Source organism: Eretmochelys imbricata, chromosome 3 (genome assembly GCF_965152235.1).
Source record: "Eretmochelys imbricata isolate rEreImb1 chromosome 3, rEreImb1.hap1, whole genome shotgun sequence".
NCBI lineage: Eukaryota > Metazoa > Chordata > Testudines > Cheloniidae > Eretmochelys > Eretmochelys imbricata.
Genome location: NC_135574.1, coordinates 191,087,501 through 191,108,154, shown reverse-complemented (window position 1 = coordinate 191,108,154; position 20,654 = coordinate 191,087,501). Strand labels below are relative to the sequence as shown.

The 20,654-nt window shown below is 38.5% G+C and overlaps 1 protein-coding gene across 4 annotated transcripts in view; it reads left to right on the top strand.

The window, feature by feature from the left end:
- Positions 1–20,654, top strand: part of USP34 (ubiquitin specific peptidase 34) — a 274,188-nt gene that overhangs the window by 223,225 nt on the left and 30,309 nt on the right. For all 4 annotated transcript variants that reach the window (XM_077813985.1, XM_077813986.1, XM_077813988.1 and 1 more), the window contains 12 exons: positions 3,697–3,762; positions 5,521–5,601; positions 7,522–7,607; positions 9,642–9,810; positions 9,900–9,974; positions 10,734–10,885; positions 11,277–11,325; positions 11,422–11,526; positions 11,657–11,701; positions 13,262–13,366; positions 14,172–14,319; positions 16,554–17,188. In XM_077813985.1, coding sequence (XP_077670111.1) covers positions 3,697–3,762; positions 5,521–5,601; positions 7,522–7,607; positions 9,642–9,810; positions 9,900–9,974; positions 10,734–10,885; positions 11,277–11,325; positions 11,422–11,526; positions 11,657–11,701; positions 13,262–13,366; positions 14,172–14,319; positions 16,554–17,188 — 1,716 coding nt within the window. The remainder of the gene's footprint in view (positions 1–3,696; positions 3,763–5,520; positions 5,602–7,521; positions 7,608–9,641; positions 9,811–9,899; positions 9,975–10,733; positions 10,886–11,276; positions 11,326–11,421; positions 11,527–11,656; positions 11,702–13,261; positions 13,367–14,171; positions 14,320–16,553; positions 17,189–20,654) is intronic.

Here is a 20,654-nt window from a genome sequence, read left to right as displayed (position 1 = left end):
TCACTTTTTGGTGGAACAATTATTGTATGATTCAGAGATGTGAATTAGAATCTTTTTTAGGCTCTAATCAAAGGGGCAGGGTGTTGAATCCTTAATAAAGAGAGTTGTGCTTGTAAGTGTTTCAGTTAAATAGATATTCACATAAACACAAAACAAAGAGTTTCAATCAGGCTGAATAAAAATCCTTTTAACTCTCCGTTGATTTACTTTCTTTGTATCTGTGATGTCAATTCTTCAGTCATCCAGGTTAGTCAAGACCTGTATTTCTAATATAAAAACAAGCAAGGGAAAAAAAAGTCAAAAGAAAATTTCAGACCTTTTCATACAGTATATAAAACTTATGTTCAAGAAGATTGTGTGCCAGATACTCTGGTCCACCTGGACTGTGTTTGATACAGAACTGTTTCCAGTAGATTGAGGGTCTGGCCACAATTTGGCATAAATTAGTGCAGCTTTAGGACTGCTGTAACTTATGCCTAAACCCCGTTGTTTTCCATTTAAACTGATTTTTACTGGAAAAAACACCCAGGTTTTATAAAAAGTATTATTCATTTTTTCCGATTTTCACCCTACTTTTGTATCATTCAAATATATAAAAATAACTTGTTTTATTAGGAAAATACTATACATTGCATGAGGTACATGTATTACAATAATACATTAATTTGTTTATACATGCAAAGTTGCCTGTTGAAGTAAGGCTCTGTATTAGTCTAGAAAAGCTGTTCTCAACCTTTTTTTTTCCCGAGTCGCCCCTCCCCCTCCCCCAAATGTTATAAAAACTCTGTGGCCCACCTGTGCCACAGCAGTTGTTTTTCTGCGTATCCAGTAGATTAAAAGCCCAGAGCCAGCATTAAGGGGTTGTAAGCAGGGCAGTTGCCTGGGGCCCCAAACCTCAGGGAGCCCCACAGAGCTAAGTTGCGCAGGCTTTGGCTTCAACCCCACATAGTGGGGCTCAGGCTTCAGCTTTCTGCCCTGGGCCCCAGTGAGTCTAACTCCAGCCTTGCTTTCTGTTTTATTTTGGAGGACCTCCTGAAACCTGTTCACAGCCCCCCAGCGTTGAGAACCTCTGGTCTAAAAGTTACACACAATAAACGAACAGGCAGGCATGCACGCAAGCTCTGAAGTGCACGCGCATCTCAACATATTGACAGATCTCATGCCCACCACGTATACATTTCAAGCTGTTAGCAGGTAGCAGTTTAAAGATCGGACACACTCAAATGGGAAGAAAACGAAAATCTGTATCAGAATACATTTCAGAACACAAGGAAGTTTAAAAATAAAACAAAGAGAGGAGGAAAGGATGAAGTTGAGTGTATGCACTGCAAATGGTGTGGCCCAATTAATAAATGTAAATATTTATAGGCTAATAGTTCTAAGTCTACAACAGTTAACTTATTATTCAAATGAAAAGTTTTATTTGGGGTTTAGAGATATATTGTTTTCTTAGACCCAGAGGGGGCATTGTGTTATGAGTTCTGTTTTAGTTCTGCAGCAAACCACATTGAATGCCCTTCATCAAAGCATTAATCGATTGAATAGTTTCCCTGTCCTTTCATCCACCAAAATAAATCCCAATATTTACCCATAAAAATTATTCATCGTTTTTTCCACTAATTTCCACCTGTTTTTGTTGTTGTAGTAGTAAACACTGATAAATCCCTGGGGAAAATTAAATAAAAAACAAAACAAAAGGCCCTACTTATGCCCAAGCTACTCACAGCTCCCAGGAGTTGTTCCAGCACCTGGCTATCAGTCAGATGCAGAGGCATCCTTGCCACAGTTCTTTTCACCTGGCTATCCCAGTTATGCCGGAGCAAACTAAGAGTAGTGTAGGAATTCCTATGACAACCATACATCTCTAGAAAAATCTCCCATGCCAGGGGGATTCTCAAGAGCCTGGTTCCTCCTTGTTTAAAGCTGTTTTGTTTCAGCAGACCAACGCAAACAGTAGCAGCAGGACCTAGGTCTGTGAACTTAAGCTGCTCCAGAACAATACCTGGACTCATTTTTCAAATGCTATGACTGTAATGGAGTGTAAGAGGTTACAGATACCACCTTTCATTAGATAAGAGGTTGCCTATCTCTGGTGGCTGTGAGCTTTTTTGAAAAGAGCAAAGGAAAAGCTCAATGTCTTGTTTAGCGCTTCATCTCTCATGAAATGTTTCTCATAACTGAAGCTGTTGTGAGCTAATGCTGAAATGTGTTATGGGCTTGATCCTGCAAGGTGCCCAGGATTCTGGCCCTGATCCAGCAAAGCACTTGGGCATGTGCTTAACATTAGGAGTTAAGTGGGACTACTTCTATCAGTAAAGCAAACAGGATTTGGCCCCCATCTCATTTTCTTTACTAGTATTTATTGGCAATAAGTGTTAATTTTTTTTAGATATGTATATATATGTATGTATATGTGTGTGTATATATCTGTATATTCCCACATAAATCTAGTAATGAAATAGGATTGCTAATGTAGTTACATCAAGCAGATTACATCAAGCAGAGCTGTGACAAAGCCTTTTACTAGCTCCTCAGATATTATTAAATATAAATAATAGAATATAAAATAATTTTCAGCTCTTCCTTTTTTTACTGAATGGTGATCTTTAAGGGCAAGATTGAGTCTTTAGATTCACCCTTTAGTGTGCTTAGCTGCCTTGCCTCAGGCTCTGAGAGTCATTTCTTGCTCTGCACCTCTCTTGTCCCGAAGGAGTAAACTACTTCACTCATGTAGTCTGTGTGAGGGAGGAAAACAGAGCTATGGCTCCCCCTGCTCCTTGTCCCTCCCCCATCTTACTTGTGAGGTATTGGGGGGAGGAGGGAAAGAGGCACCTGTAAGTGTATAACCCCTGCTCTTCTCCTTACACCCAGAGCCACAATTGAGGCATCTCTAATGCAGCCAAGCAGGTGTCCATACTTCCCCCTACATTCCTGCGTGGCTGTGTTAGATCTAGAGACAATCTAGTCCAAAATTAGGAAGTAAAAAAATATATATTCAGTAAATTAAAGCTCTTTACTTATCAGCAGTTTCAACTTCTTTAAACTCTTCATACGCTTCAATACAAGAACGTAGCATGTACATTATGGAGAACTAATGTGGACTTGTTTGTTTCTTAAAAATTAGCTAATTTTTTACCATCAATCACCTAATCTCACTTTTAAACTAAAATCAGATTCTAAATCTTAAAATGATACAAAATATTATTTCCACTTAATTAACTGAAAACTCTTGATATGCCTTTAGTTTTGGGATCATGTTGAGAATTAATTTTGGCAATTAAAATAGTGTTGTTTGGCAATTAAAATAGTGGTCTCCCTATTATAGTTGAGTTACAACTCTTGGTATTTGGAGTCATTGGATTTTAACATAAATATGGATTATGATTTCTCGTAAGAGTGCAGGAGGAGGATAAACAATACTTGGGAAAGATTTTTTTTTAGGATGTAATTAATATCAAATCAGTTTAAATGTGAAAAATGCAGTGCCAGGATAGTGACTACACAATGCATAGTACTTAGTTCAATCTCCAAAATATGTATTACTTTTTTGTTAAGAGATTTATTTCAGTTTCATTAAACATTTTAATGGATTGTGATTGCATTTGTTCTTAAGACTAAATATATTAACTGGTTGTGTAGAAATTTAAGATTAAGTTGGAATTTGATCTTAAAATCTTTTTTCCTATTTCTCTTTAGCCCACAATGCTTCAGTGGATTGAACTGTTAACAAAGCAGTTTAATAACAGTCAGGCAGCTTGTGAGGTGAGATAAATAATGAGGTGTTGAACAAGGTAAAAAAGTAAAAAAACAACTTTATATAAAAAATTTTGCATTTTTAGGGATTAGCATCACTAGGTATTTTGGAGTATTTGGACATACGTGTACTAAGAGGTGAAATTCCTCCCCCGTGCAAAGCCTAAACTTTGTATGAAGAATGTTGCAGGGACTAAGAGGATGACATTGCTTCCCCTTCTGGTGAGCCTGTAGGTAGGCCATAAGGCAAAACGCTTTCATGACTGTAGTAGTAGACATAGTTGTCTACACCCTCTTGGGCTGACTGTTTAATATTGATAGGTTTTGCAGAGGGGTTTAAGTGGCATGAGGTTGGTCACTTGGCACAGTAGACATCAGAAGGGAGTTTCATGCGTAAGGCACAGCATGGAAGAAGGCATGAAAACAAGGGAAAGGAAACAAAAGGAGCAGTGACATGGGAGGCTGGGGTGGAGTAAAGAGAGTAAGAAGTGGTAAGAGTAGAGAGATAGGCAAGAGCAAACTCATACAGAGCCTTGCTGGTGAAGATGAGGGACTTGAACTTGATGTGGAGGGCAAAGGAAAGCCTGTGAAAGGATGAGAAGAATGGAGTGACGTGGTAGGAGTTTTGTGGGAGGAGGATGATTTTAGCATTAATGTTTTTGTATGGACGAATGGGAGCATGGGGGGAAGCCAGGAGAAAGAGATTGCAGCCTGAAGATGAAGGCATGTCCAAAGAATGTTGCCATATGGCTGGAAAGAACAGAATTTTGAGATAAAGGAGAGGAAAAATTGACAGAATTTGGTCTTAATCTGAATATGCAAGGAGAAGGGTGTCCAATATGACATTGAGATTGCAAGTCTTAATGACGGAAACCTTCTGTTACTGCATAATGTTATAATTTCAGCCATAATTAATATCCTGCAATAGATGTTATCTAATATATATGCATTAATTATAGTGTTTGTTTTCAAATCCAATCTTCAGATTGTTAAAGTGATATTTAACATTCAATAATCTGGTGACACACATTCATCACTGTGGTTTGAGAATAAGACACCAAAAACAAGTTAAGTGAAGGACCTAGAAATAGAAGAACATGCTAAAATACTATTAAACCAAGAAAAAAAAAAGAAGAACCTGGATTGTTCATTCTAAAGTGGCAACACTGTGTAGTGAATAGAGCATAGTTCTATGATTCAGGAGGCCTCGGTTCTACTCCCAACTGCCTTTCACCATCTGACTTTGGAAGAACATTTAATCTCACAGAGACTAATCTTCTCCAAATGCAAAATAGAGATAATAATGCTTACTCACCTTTGAAAAGCGTTTAAGGCCCTGATTCAGGAATCACCTAAGCATCCCTCTTCTGCAAAGCACTTTAGTATGTACTTAATCTTAAATACGTACTTAAATGTCACTGACTTTGATGGGATTTAATTGCATATTTAAGGTTAACCACATCCTTAAGCACCCTTCTGAAACAGGGATAGCTTCTCTGAATCCAGACCTTAGAAATCCTTGGATGAAGAGTATTAAAGATATTACATGCAAACTCGTATGTATAGATACTATTTTCCCTCTTTCTTCCTTCCCCAGGGACAAAGGATTTTCAGATTTCTCTTGGACTTATGTTTTCTGTTTTAATAATAATACTTTCTAATAATCCTCTGAATTTTAATAGCATATTAAAGGATGACTGTAAGAAAAAATAATATGACTTAATTTGAAATGTACAATAAAGAGCATATAATATGTATTTTATGCAGTGGTTTTTGGATCGGATGGCTGATGATGATTGGTGGCCAATGCAGATTCTAATCAAGTGTCCCAATCAAATTGTGAGGCAGGTAAGAAAAATATGATTTTATACAAAAAAATACCATTTGATCCATAAGCAGAAATGGTTGTTCATTACTAATTGTACAATATTATTGGCCATTCACATTACTGCACATAACTCTCATTTCCTGCTCCATGTGTATATATGATTTGTGAAGTTTATATGGCTATGCAAACATCATATTATTCATAGCAAAATCCTATTCAGAGTCTTGGAATATAAGGCCAGAAGAGACTACAAGATCATCTAGTCTGATCTCCTGTATGTCACAGGCCACCAACACCACCCAGCACCCGCACTATAACTCCCCAGCTGAAATTAGACCGAAGTATAACAGCCCAAAGGAAACTAGACTGTTATGTGCCACAGATAGATAGTAGGAGGGACCAAGGTGCACCCATGCTTGAGTCCCTGCAGTAGTAGGAAAATGATTATGTGATATATACTCAGATAATCCTGGCATATGACCCGCACCCACTCACTGCAGAGGAAAGTGAAAATCTGCCAATCCAACCTGGGGAAAAATTCTTTCCCAACCCCACATGTGGCAATCAGTTACTCCCTGAGTGTGTGAGCAAGAACCATCCAGTCATAAATGCAGTGTTATGGTTCGCAGTCAAAATCACTAAGTCAGATAGGGCTTAATTTAAGATTCTTGCAACATCAACATAAACTCAGTCAAACTGCATATTTGTTTATATTAACTTATATTTTGTAACATAAAAAATGACATAGTGATCTACACACTTAACCAGAGAAACAGGAATAAAAAATAATACATACTGTAAGTACAACGCTCCCAAGTCAATACTGGTGTTCAAACCTTAACTTTTGCATTTTCTGTTTTTTTGCTATTTTTAACTGTGAATCATTTTCATTAACATAATTTTTGAATTTTATTTCCTTTTCTGTAAAAGTCATGAAAGTGAAAAAGCTATCTGTACTTAGTGTTAGTATTTGAATATTCACAGTTACTCTAAGTTCATAACTCACTAAGGTGGGAATGAGATAGAACCAAGCTGTTTGACTTTGGCTGCTTAGCTGAAGGCATTTTTTTATTAGCTTATATTACAACTATATCTTGCATCAGAAAAAGATACAAGTAGTCCCACTGACAACTTGCTTAGCTAGAATCTGCAAGATTCTGTACTTGAATTCTATAATTTGCAAAATATAGCAGAATGTATCAACAAAACGCTAAAATCGTAAGTGATTTTTTTCTCACTCCCACAGTTTTACCTTTTTCTGGTATTAAGATGTTTTTGGGAGGATTTTGCTATGTGTGCCTCCTTTGGTCAGGTCAAGTGGGGAGAATGCTATGGTAATAGTTGCAGTGTAAAAGTATAACTCATTAAATATGCAGCAGTGTCACAATGGCAGTTGTGCTTCATTAGGTGCGCTTAAATATTAGACAAATGTGCTAGTTCTTAATGAGTACAATGTATATTTCAAATTTCAGCCATTTTTTGCTATAGACATTCTTTAAAAAAGTTTAATTAGAATTATTGTACAATGAAATAAATTTACGCACACCCAGAGACAGAGTATGCAAAATGTCAGGCAAAAAGTAAATAATGAATATGTAGGAACAGAAAATAATGGAAACTATTGTGTAACCTTTATGACAAGCACTGTCAGGTGCCCATTTCATTATAATACAAAATACGCTAATAGTAAGACCGTATCTAGGTTCCAGCCATGAAGTGTGTTCATTAAAATCAGGTTTGACTGTCACATTAGAGTTTGATACTGCAACATGACAGCAAATAGAATATGGTCATCTTAATCGTGACTATAATTTTGAAACATTTAGTATTGGGAAACACAGTTTTTGGAACCTGAATATGCTTTACTATAAAAACACAGACCCACGCATACTTAAAAAAGTGAACAAAAGAAGTCTATTTTATAACTTATCCTTTTGCAGATGTTCCAGCGCTTGTGTATTCATGTGATACAGAGACTGAGGCCAGTGCATGCACATCTGTATCTGCAACCAGGAATGGAAGACTGGTAAAATATTTACACCTGAAACCTTTTTTTATTTTTAATTAAATGTGCTACAACTGTGTCAAAGATTTGCTTATTAAATTATCCTAAATTATCCTGTAAGCATGAGACAAACAACAGAGATGTAGGAGCAGGAGCAATTACAGACAGAGTGAAAGCCACTTGACAACAAACACACCCCCAGAGCCTACGTGGCCCTGGCTGCTAGTATGGTTGATTGATGATGTTGGATACCCCACTGGGCTTGTGGGATGTCTCTCCCTTCATGGGGCTTGGATGCATCATGGGGCTCCCCTCTGACCTTTCAGCTCCACAGAAAATATGTCAGTCCTCTCCAGAATGGCTGCCACCTGTGGCACCAAAAAGAGACACTAACAGAGCAGTTAGAGCAGATCTGTCATCCTCCTCCTCCTTTCTTACATGTTTGGATAGCAGTGAAATAGTTAATGATATCAACATTTTAAATTGCCATCTTTGGGGATCTGAGTTAACACTCTCAATTCGGATTAATGGAACAGTTCATACCTCTGCGGGCTGTTGTTTTAGGCTCTTTGCAGATTCAGGCAGTAATTGCTGTATCTGTTCATACTCATTTCACGTTGTCTGGATTTTCTCATCAGGGCTACAGACATTCCTATAAATGAAATCTGAGATTTTAAAGAAAAAGGTGGCAGCCTCAAGAAATAGTGTCAGTTCGCTGACCCAGCATGACTTAGCCCAGTGTGAATTCTGGTCTTTTTCCCTCAGTGGGGTCTGAGAAATTCCTTCACTATGGGGGCAAACGCCATCACCTGTTCCTTTTGTGGTGTGTGAAAGTTCTTGACCTATCCTCTTGCTGGTGGAGTGGGAGTGTGAAGATCAGACCAGATCATGCAGTACTGGGGAAGATTCTGCTATAATCTCTCTCTCCTCTGCAAGGTTCTGAATTTTTACCACCACATTTTGCCTTACAGAGGGTGGTGGTGCTTAACATTTCAGCATTAGAGTTGAAAGATAGCAGCATCCATACTCTACTGCTTCTAAAAAGACCTCATTAAGACAAGGCTGCTGCAAGAAGGATAAGGAGACCTGGTGTCTCAAACAGTGTCATATAAGTGTGGAAAGCCACTTCGTCTTTCCCAAAATGTGACACAGGTTGGGGCTCATTTCCTGATATCTTCTTAGCACCCAGAAATAACTTCAGGAGACATGCCCCTCTGTGGAACTTCATTTTCCAAGGGAAGAGTAGAGGGAAGCAAAACTGACTCAGGTACTATGGTAGGGATATTAACAGTTTCTCTTGGTAGTGGTGTTGGCACAGGTACTGAAGCTAAAAACGTGTCTGAGGGAAATGCACAGGCAATATATATATTTGCCTGTCCCCTTGGGTGGGATGTGAGAAGGAGGAGAAGGTGCCATAAGCAGATAACTGAGTTAGTAAATCAGGTTGCTTGTGGCTAGACAGTATTCAGGAAGAGCACAGCTGCTGAGGATGGAAGGGAGAGGATTCGGTTCATTTTAAGTTTCTAAGACAAAACATTTTTGAGATTAGAATATTTAAAAAGCATTAGAAGAAATTTTCTAAACATGATGAACACTTACTTTTTTCTGATCCTGGTATCTCTGTCGCTTGTCTAAAACACAGGTCTCATTTGCAAACAACACCATAACATTCCTGTACAATAATCATTGTCTGACTTGATAACTGAGAAAATTTGACATGGAAGTTAGAGAGAGACTAATTATGAAATCCCATTATGTTTTTTTTTATAAAATTCCTCTTCCGACTAAAACCATGCTTTAATAAATTCATTTTCACCCTCATAACACTGACAAGCATTTCAGTGGTAGGTGCCATTTATAATTTGGGTGATTATATTGTGATTTATAATTGTCTTCCATGGTATACTTACCATAGCTGATATAGTGTTGGAGCCTTGAGTCTTTACAGTAAGAATGGAATATATAAACATAGATTCATTGAACTTCCATTTGGACTGGTTCAAGATCATTTTGTCTAATGCAAGTTTAACGTACTAAATAGAACTATGTTTTCAGTTCGGATGACATGGATGGTCCTGTGGAAGATATTGGTAGCCGCTCATGTGTAACTCGCTTCGTGAAGACGCTCTTGTCAATTATGGAGCATGGTGTTAAACCTCACAGTAAACATCTCACGGAGTACTTTGCATTTCTTTATGAATTTGCCAAAATGGGAGAAGAAGAGGTGAATATAGCTTTTGTAGTTTTAGAAATTGTGTTTGTATATATAAATGTATGTGTATTACTCAGATAACTCAATATTTACATTTTCAGAGTCAGTTCTTGCTTTCATTGCAAGCCATATCAACAATGGTCCATTTCTACATGGGAACTAAAGGACCTGAAAATGTAAGTTTAAAATATTTTTTTTGTAGAAAAATAGATTTTCATATTTCAGACTAAGTAATCCTTGTTGCTTTCTTTTTTAATTTACCAGCTGATAAATAATATCAAAACTGTTCAGTAAATTTTGCACTTTAAAAGAAAAATAAATTAATATGGTCATCTCAAGTGAATGTAGCGTTTCTGAAAAATGCTGGATTGATTATGCTGTATACTGACGTTTTTTGTTTAGTACAGAATTAGCAGCAGACATTCAGGTTCTTCTTACTGTCCTATCAGTGTGCCTCAATTCTGGTTTAGAGTGACCCCTTCTAGACCTGAGAGGATAGGTCAGTTTCCATATCCATTTAATCCTTGGTTTTTCTGCTGAGACTGGCAGTAATATTGCCCTTTGTGACAACAGTTTGTATTATGTAGACTGCTATCAGCTAAGATGTGAACTGAGACTACCAATTCACTTCATGTACACTTTAAACTTGCTTGCAATTTCTTAGTAATTAATTAAATTATCATAAAGAAATAAATAGGATGGTCTCAACCCAGCTTTTGAATTTATGTTGTGTAGTTTTCACATACAAATATTTGAACATGCAAAGCAGATAATTAGATGTCTGTTTGATTTGATTTGTGCAAGCAGATTAGGGTGTTTGGAATGCTCAAAACTGAGAAAAAAATTTAAAACATTTAGAAGTCTCTTTGAAACTCTGGTATATAATGTCATTATTGAGTTTATGGATCCCCTCCCAACCCCCCCTGTTTATCCAGCCACAAGTTGAAGTGCTATCTGAAGAGGAAGGAGAGGAGGAGGAGGAGGAGGAAGACATTCTTTCATTAGCAGAAGAAAAATACAGGCCTGCTGCACTTGAAAAGATGATTGCCCTGATTGCTCTTCTGGTTGAACAGTCTCGCTCAGAAAGGCAAGAACTTCCAAGGGACAGATTCTGACTTTGGTTGTACTGTGTAAATCTGGAGTTACTCTGGTTTTACACTAGTGTAACTGAGATCGTACTCTGGCACAGTGTCTTTAGGCATTTTAAAGTATAATATTGAGTGCTTTGCTGACCAAACGACTGAAGTTCCTAGTAAGACCATTGAACAATCATTTTATAGGCCTAATTTTTAATTATTTAGCATGCTCAAATTATAGTATCAGTTTTAATTTAATTCATCTATTTTCTCTTAGGTGTAACATTAAAATTTATAGTAGAGAGCGCCTTGGGCTGACATACTCAGTTCCCTGGTTGCTAGTACATAAATCCAGTTTAATGGTTTCTATGCTAAAGTGATAAATATTTTGTTGTGTTTTAGGCACTTGACTTTGTCACAAAACGACATGGCAGCATTAACAGGAGGGAAGGTAATATTTCTAAATATGAAAATATAATCAACTACCTTGGGAAAAAAAATTCATTAAAAGTTGTCAGATATTAATAATACCTTGGTCCTTTTACAGGGTTTTCCTTTCTTGTTTCAACATATTCGTGATGGCATCAATATCAGGCAAACCTGCAATCTCATTTTCAGCCTGTGTCGGTACAATAATCGACTTGCTGAACACGTAAGTACCAGCCACTGCTGCTGCTTATTTGTTGAGAGGGTTTAACTGAACAGTGTACTGGGGTGATTTATTGTTACAACTGAACACACATAAATCTAAAAGTGAGTTTTGTTTGTGTTTTGTTTTTAAGATTGTGTCCATGCTTTTCACATCTATAGCAAAGTTGACTCCTGAGGTATGTAAAGAAACTGCCTATCTAGTAAATGATTTGTCTTAATTTTTTTCTGTTTTAAATGACTAAATTAATCTTTTGATAGCCAAATGATCCATTAAAACTTACATAGAGGAAATAAAATCTTACTGCATTATATATCAGCTTTTCTAAAATAGATTACCCAATGGCAGATAATCACTTTGCTCAAAACCAAATAGCACTTTTCTAGATTCTTCAGATAGAGAGTTAAGAGAAATTATCTGATAAATAGAAATGTCTGTGGACTAAGATAAGTGGAGAGAACAGATTATCCTGTGATTGTGCAAGTCTTTCGGCAAAGTTCTGCAGTTAGATGCACACGAATGTTAGGTGGAATAAATCTCTGCTCTAAAAAACAAGCATATTGAGAGCTCTGTGTGCATTCCACATGATAAAGATATGCAAAATGGGAAGCGTATGCCCAGATAAGGCCATCTTCATTTGCTACTGTCAGAAACAAGTAAAGGGAAAAATAGGGGCATGGCAAAGGGAGGAGACCTGATCATGCTTGGAAAAGAAGCACGTGCTTAAAGCAATCTCATGATAACTTTGTGTATTAGAAGAGGAAATATCAGATGGTGACAAATCCATTTCCCTACATATGGTCTGACATTTACTAAATTTTAATGTTTTTTTCCCTTCACCCTGGTAGTATTTTGTCCTTGCTGAAGAGTAAAGTGTATAAAAAATCCAACAATGTTTAGTTTAGTTTTAGCAAACTTTAAAAACATATTTAAAATTAGAGCCAATATGATAGGTTACAAATGGCTGGGTAGTTTCAAAGGTAACCCTAAGCTAGTAATCAATTTGAACCCTGAATGACCAAATGATTGGTTGGTTTTGGGTAAAAGTTCAAGGTTTCAGGTTCCTGAGACAGACACATTTGAAAATGTTACCCTTCATGCAAATAAATTAAGATGATAATTTTACAGTGAGAGTGATACCATCTATATAATAATGTGCTATAGTTGTCTGTCCTCCAACACTGTGCAAGTGTACCACAGCCCTCTATTAAGAGAAATGTCCAAGCAGTCAAGTGTGTGTGATCACGTTATCCACTCCTGGCGAATACTGCTCCAGTACTGAGATCCCTAGTGCAGGGATAGTCAGTTATTTTTTGTCAAAGTCCAAATTTCTTGGCTAAGGTGTATAGTCAAGGTCCAGACTCCAGAGAAAATAATTAAAAAATAATAACAATAATGATAATAAGTAAATGAACAGACCCCAAAATCTTTTTTAAAGCATTTGGTGGTCTGGATTTGGCCTGCAGTCTACCTATTGATTATCCTAGTATGATCATTACTTGTTGTATTTCATTTCTGCAGCATACAAAGGATATAAGCCTTAGTCCTACTATATGCATGAATGTTTCAGAGGTTACAGCTAGACATAGGTCAAAGATTATTAAAAGTGTTCTGATATCTGGTCTGTTTTCAAAGATTTTTTATGCAAGTATTTGGTTTAACATAAGAACTATTTAGAGAAGTGTATCACTTGATTAAAAGTGATCAAAATGTATATATGTATCTTTTTGCATTGCAGGCAGCCAATCCTTTTTTCAAATTGCTGACCATGCTAATGGAGTTTGCTGGAGGTCCTCCAGGAATGCCACCCTTTGCTTCTTACATCCTGCAGAGGATATGGGAGGTACAGTATGTAGAACAAATCATATTGGATTCTTTTTGCCGTTGATCACTTTTTTTTGCTAAAATACTGAGTTTGTTTTAAAGGGAGTGTTCATTGTTATCCTTCCTATTCCACTGTGTCAGTTTGAAGTTATAATTTAATCATCGCTTCTCATTCAAAGAAACAGTGATAAGCTGATAGCCCATAACATTGAAATAATTCATCTGTTTTTATAATGCCCAAAATGTGCTGGGCAGTTTATAAACAAACAAGGAGACTCTCCGTCACCCTGTCACTTCAAGATAATAGGCCTTGTAGGAGAATATTTTAAGGAGTTGAAGGGACGGGGAAGAGGGTACAGGGACGGAAAGCCTTTCTCTTCAACATAAACTGTAAAGACTCATGCCTTCAGCTCTAGAGGTAATCAGTTCAATTCCTGGTATTGGCCATCATGGCAGCCGTCACACTGGGAGGTGTCCCACTTTAAAAGATGAGAGGTATGCGTCATCTTGCAAAAAGTACAAAAAGAAAATATTTTTACAAATGGGATTACTCTCAAGGTTGGTTAAGTATCAGCCTTGAAAGTATCCCCCTAAATTTGTAAACGTTTTTAAACAATACTGTAAAATGTAAATAGAGTTTATTTGCTGGATTTAATAATAGTGGAAGGAATTTTCAAAAGTGCGTAAGTGACTTAGGAACGCAAAAGCCATTGACTGTGATTTAATTGACCCATTATCTTACTAATTCTTAGTTGTTTTTGATATAATGAGTACTATAAAATATACTGTATTTTATTTGCTGCTGTTTTCCTCTTTTCTTCTAGGTGATTGAATACAATCCATCTCAGTGCCTGGATTGGCTGGCAGTGCAGACTCCTCGAAATAAACTAGCCCACAGTTGGGTGCTGCAAAATATGGAGAACTGGGTTGAACGTTTTCTTTTGGCACACAATTATCCTAGAGTCAGAACTTGTAAGTTTTATATAAGTTAAAGAAATTGGCTCTTCAGATTATAAATTGTTATTAGGGCCCTACCAAATTCACGGCCATGAAATCTTGTCTTTTGTATGCTTTTACCCTATACTACACAGATTTCATGGGGGAGACCACCATTTCTCAAATTGGGATTCCTGCCTCAAAAGGGAGTTGCAGAGGGGAGGTCACAAGGTTATTTTAGGGGGGTCATGGTATTGCTACCCTTACTTCTGCACTGACTTCAGAGCTGGACAGCCGAAGAGCAGTGGCTGTTGGCCAAACCATGCCACCCTTATTTCTGCACTGCTACCTTCAGAGCTGGGTGGCTGGACAGAGGTAGCTGCTGACTGAGGGTCCAGCTCTGCAGGCAGCAGCACAGAAGTAAGGGTGGCAATACCATACCAGGCCATTTTTTACTTCTGCGTTGCTGCTGGTGGCGGCTCTGCCTTCAGAGCTGGGCTCCTCTTCAAGAGCTACCACTCTTCAGCAGCTCAGCTTTGAAGGCAGTGCCGCTGCCATCCACAGTGCAGAAGTAAGGGTAGCAGTACCGCAACTCCCCTACAATAATCTTGCAACCCCCTCACAACTCCTTTTTTTGGGTCAGGAGCCCTACAATTACAACACTGTGGAATTTCAGATTTAAATAGCTGACATCATGAAATTTATGATTTTTTAAAATCTTGTGATCATGAAATTGACCAAAATGGACCATGAATTTGGTAGGGCCCTAGTTATTATATATAATGTTTTCTTACTACAAGTGAAAATGGAATTTTCTTGCTATTGTGCCTATCTGTTATCCACAGATTACTCACCTTGAAATAATTACCTTCATTAAAGCTAGCTTTAATTTGGTTGATACCTACTGTATCTCATCAGTAAATAGTAGGTTTCAGAGTAGCAGCCGTGTTAGTTTGTATCCGCAAAAAGAAAAGGAGTACTTGTGGCACCTTAGAGACTAACAAATTTATTAGAGCATAAGCTTTTGTGGGTTACAGCCCACTTTTTTGGACGCATAGAATGGAACATATAGTAAGAAGATATATAGATATATATGTATATATATATACACACACACACACATACAGAAAAGTTGGAAGCTGCCATACAAACTATGAGAGGCTTATTATATATATACACACATACAATTAGCCTCTCACAGTTTGTATGGCAGCTTCCAAATTATCTGTATGTATATATGTATCTTCTCACTATATGTTCCATTCTATGCATCCAATGAAGTGGGCTGTAGCCCATGAAAGCTTATGCTCTAATAAATTTGTTAATCTCTAAGGTGCCACAAGTACTCTTGTTCTTTCATCAATCAATGTTATCTTTATTCGATGAAAAACATAATTTGATTTATTAACCTGAATGATGATACATTTACATTTTCTGTGTCTGACATAGTTAAATTAATATGATCCAAATATCACATGGCTTCAGGGGAAGGGGTAGTCCAGGAGGTTATCCTTAGAATTTTAACCAAGTAGTTGCATTTTAGGTAGGAGTGGTATTTGCTGTCCCTTTTACATTCTCCCCGCCACTCCCCCGACCCTCCAAAATTAGTAATTGGTTGAGCCCTTCAACTTGCAGATCCCAGAGAAGCCTGCACCGCTGCACTAGCTCCAAATTCTTCTGGGTCCCTGGTGTTGTGGTAGGAGCCATGCTGCCATGGTTGCCTCTGTCCTTGCTATTCCTAGAAACCTCACGTCCATAGGAATGGTGGTAATAGTAGTAGTAGACTTCATGCTGTTTTAACAGATTTCCTGTGGCTTTGGGTTGGGAGACAATGTGTATAAACTGGAGGCACAGCGTTGCAGCTCCCATTTATAGGGAACACTGAAGATCTAGTGAGATCTGATTAACTGATAAATATTTTAGTAATAAAAGAATAAAATAATCATTTTCATCTCAGCAACAGGCTGCAATTGGATGCATTGTGTTCTAGTAGTTAGGGCAGGGCAATGAACAGGAAATTAGAATAAAAAGTTCTGAGGTCTGTTCTCGATTGTGCTCTTGACTCACTGTATGTCCTTGGACACATCTCAGGTTTACTGTATCTCAGTTTTTCCATCTCCAGTTTGATGGTAATAGTACTTACCCAACTTCGTAAAGTGCTTTTAGATCCACTAGTGAAAAGTGCTATAAATGGAAAGTACTCATATAAATATTAATCTGCATGTCCTGTTCAAAGATTTGACAGATTTGTTTTTTGTTTTATTTTGAAGCTGCAGCCTACCTTTTGGTGTCACTTATTCCAAGCAATTCATTCCGTCAGATGTTCCGATCAACTCGATCCTTGCATATCCCTACACGTGACCTGCCTCTCAGTCCAGATACTACAGTAGTTCTTCATCAAGTCTACAATGTGCTTCTTGGCCTGCTTTCAAGAGCAAAGCTGTATGTTGATGCTGCTGTTCATGGCACTACTAAACTGGTGCCCTACTTTAGTTTCATGACTTACTGTTTAATCTCAAAAACTGAGAAACTTATGTTTTCCACTTATTTCATGGACTTGTGGAACCTTTTCCAGCCTAAACTTTCTGAGCCAGCTATAGCCACCAACCACAATAAACAGGCTTTGCTCTCTTTTTGGTATAACGTATGTGTTGACTGCCCAGAAAATGTACGCCTTATTGTACAGAATCCTGTGGTGACAAAGAACATTGCCTTCAATTACATCCTAGCAGACCATGATGATCAGGATGTGGTGCTCTTTAACCGTGGGATGCTGCCTGCCTATTATGGCATTCTGCGGTTATGCTGCGAACAGTCACCTGCATTCACAAGACAGCTGGCTTCTCATCAGAATATCCAGTGGGCCTTTAAGAATCTCACACCACATGCCAGTCAATACCCAGGAGTAAGTACATTCATTCTGAATAGATATTCTGACACTTGTTCTAAATGCCTCCTCATTTGTATTGCTTGACTATATTTTTTTATAAAAAATACTTTGAACTAGACAAAAGCTCAACTTTACATACCTAAAAGCAAAAATATTATTGAGTCTTGCGTTCCTGATATGAATAACCATAAAGCTTATAGGGCCAGCCTCTGAGCACCAGTTCTTCTGCAGCAAAGCAGCTTGGGAATGAAAAGGTGTCTCTAAGCAACCTTTATGGTTCCCACTGATCCTGGAACTTCTGTACACTAGTCTGGTCATGAGAAACAGTTAAGAGCAACTTTTTTGGTGAGGCCAGGAGGTGGTATGGTGTAAAGTTAGCTATACCAAGGAAATCTCTTAAACTAGGTTTCTTACTGGTTTGAGCTGCTGGAGCAGAGCCTGCATTTGGCCCATTGTGTCCTGTGCAAACAGTGGGTAGTTATTTGTTCTGTTATTGTAAGGTCTATGTACCTCTTAGAAATTGTTGGTACATTGACCATTATAATATCTCTCCTTAAGAAAGAGTGTTGTCCGCAACTTATTTTCCCTTGTAAAATAATTAGCATGTCTTCTTTCAGGTTAATGTATATAATGATTTAAACATGATTTTTCTGAGCAACTTTGTTTGTTTGGCACTGGTTTATCTGGCACACAGTCACTTTTCAGAGTAGAACTGTACTGTAAATGGGCATGAAACTGTGTGACCATCTGGGAGTGATATCAGTCACATGGAAGGTGTCTGGTTGAAATGAATAGTTTATCCTGGTCCATCTTATTCAGGAGTTCTAAAGCTCTGGCCAGCTGAGGGGTGTGTTAACAAGCAGGTGCCCAAAGACCACATTTTATTTCCTAAGATGGAATAAAATTCAGCTGCCCTTATCTCTGTTACAGTGATGCTATCTAAGAAATTTTCATTCCCACCATGAGATGGAGCACTGTGAGATCAGTAGATGTCCTAAAAGCATGCTAAAGATGAGAGTAACCACAGGTGGTTCTTCAATAGTGTCCCTGACCATGCTCCATTTAAGTACACATGCACCCCATGCATCTTTGGAGATTTTTGATAGCAGTGCCCATTTGGCCTGCATATGCACTCTTGACATCCTCATACCCCATACTGAAGATATAGAGCACCGTGCAGGAGAACTTCCCTTAGTTCCTTCTCAATAGCCCTACAATCTGAGATGGAGCATCTAGCATGCCTGCTTCAAGTTTAGCTTATTAGCTTAACCTTACATTTTTAGTGTTAGTTTGACATTAGTTTAGTTCACTTAGTTTTATACCTCTTTGGATTTAAGGGGTCCCTTTTTTGTTAATACCCCTTCCCCTCCTACATGATGGGCAGTCTTGGGGGTTGTCAGCAAGGTATGCCAAGATCCCTGGGATTCAAATGCTGCCTCTCCTGCCAGAAACTCACCCTAGTTAATGACTGAGACACCACATACCTTGCACTTGCAAGATCTGCATTTTTTTTAAAAGTAGATCACAAAAAGTAGGAATATTATGGTGGAGCAAGCCCTGCAACCGGCTTCAGATCCAGGCTCAGAAACCCCTCCCTGTACGTTAGCCTCTGAGTACACTTAGTGCTCCGTCAACCTCCAGATCCAGTCACCAAGATCTTCGCAGAAGAAGAATATGGAGAGTACTGCTGAGGCTTTGAAGTAGAGGAGCTAGATCTCCTAACAGAGACCCTTCATCAAAGGGAAGCTGTTCATCTCAGAGACTGACTACTTGGGAGATCTCAGATCCCTGGGGGAATACTGTTGAGGCTCCAGGCTGCTCCAGTACTGGGAGCTCTTTGAAGACTTTCAGTGCTTTGAAAAAACACAGTGCAAGACATACATTGTTACCAAAATCAACTCAGGTACTGTCTAAGCATGATAGCTTTATCAGAAACTCCAAGCACTCTGCCTCTTGGAGATCAGCACTACCTACAAACTTCTGCGGTACTGGTTCTGTTACTGACACCAAAGAATCACCAACATCCTCAGTACCGTCATCATCTATTTAACATGTACTGCCGAAACAATCGGCATTGACACCGTTTTCTAAAATGGGACCGCTGAAGCAGTCTGCTCTTGGTACCATGGCCATGATGGAGCCTCATAATACCTCTTCTCCCATACATCCAGTGCTACAGGAATTTAGATACTCCAGGGAGTTGTTTGTTTTCAGACAAAGTCTCCACTGTTAATGGGTACTGACAACTATCAATAATACCAAGATAACTGGGTCACCTGGTCCCTTATCTTTACCCAGTACCTTCTAGTTCTCTAGTATCTACTGCATAGGACAGACAGCCATCTTCACCTTCACTGTCTGCCCTGCCCTTGGACTATGTTGAGAGTGATTCCTTTGACTCCCAGATTTCAGTACAGGAATCTCCTGTCCATCGTCAAAGGGACATTTTCCCAACCACCTTCACTGAGAGGGAAATTCCAAGCAAAAAACAGTTTTTCTGTCCCTTCTCACTGGCATGGCCAACATCAGGTGCCCCCTCTTGTGCCTTATGGTCCACCTCATTGGCCATACTGGGATTCATGAGCTGCCTATCACCAGCAGTTCTCAAGACCTAAATCCTCTCCAGGAGATCATTGAAAGGATATTGTCTTGCTCCATCAGTCCTTCCTCAACAGCCCCAACCTCAGAAGTCTTTCAAGGAGCAAGAGGCTAGAGTGGACAAGGAAGTGACACTGAAGACTTAATATTTCATCATCGTCACAAGGTGAGGAGATAATGCCCCTTCCTTCTCTTGCTGACCATTTTAAACAGTTTCAGAAACCTGTTAAATGCATTGCTGACTCATTACAAATTCTGTTACATGAGAGCCAGGAGACACAACAAACTGTTGGACATTTTGCATACAACAGCCATTAGTCGCCTGGCTCTACCAGTGAATGAAGTCTTACTGGATCCTGCAAAGACCATCTGGCAAACTCATGCCACCACACCACACATGTACAAACAGAGTCTTAAATGAATTACATCCCAATGGAAAAATCAGAATTTTTGTTTTCCCACCTTGCACCAAATTCTTTAGTTGTGGAGGCTGTCGGTGAGCATGGCAGACAAATCACACAAAGTATATGCCCTGTGAAAAAAACCAAAAGCAACTTGACCTGTTTGGTCTTAAGAGCTATTCTTCAATGACCCTGCAATTTCAGATTGCAAATTACCAAACCCATATGGAAAAATATAACCACACCATTAAAAGTTCAATAATTTTGTTGAATATCTCCCTGCAGAACATCATGGCCAGCTCAAGGCTATCATAGCCAAAGTCAGCTCCTAGCAAGAACCCCATTGCAGGACTCCATAGACACAGCTGATGCTGCGGCCCATTCCGTCTCCACTGCAGTCATAATTTCTAGAGCATCTTGGCTATAGCTGTCTGGGTTTCCTAGGGAAGTCCAAAATACTGTTGAAGACCTTCATTTTGCTG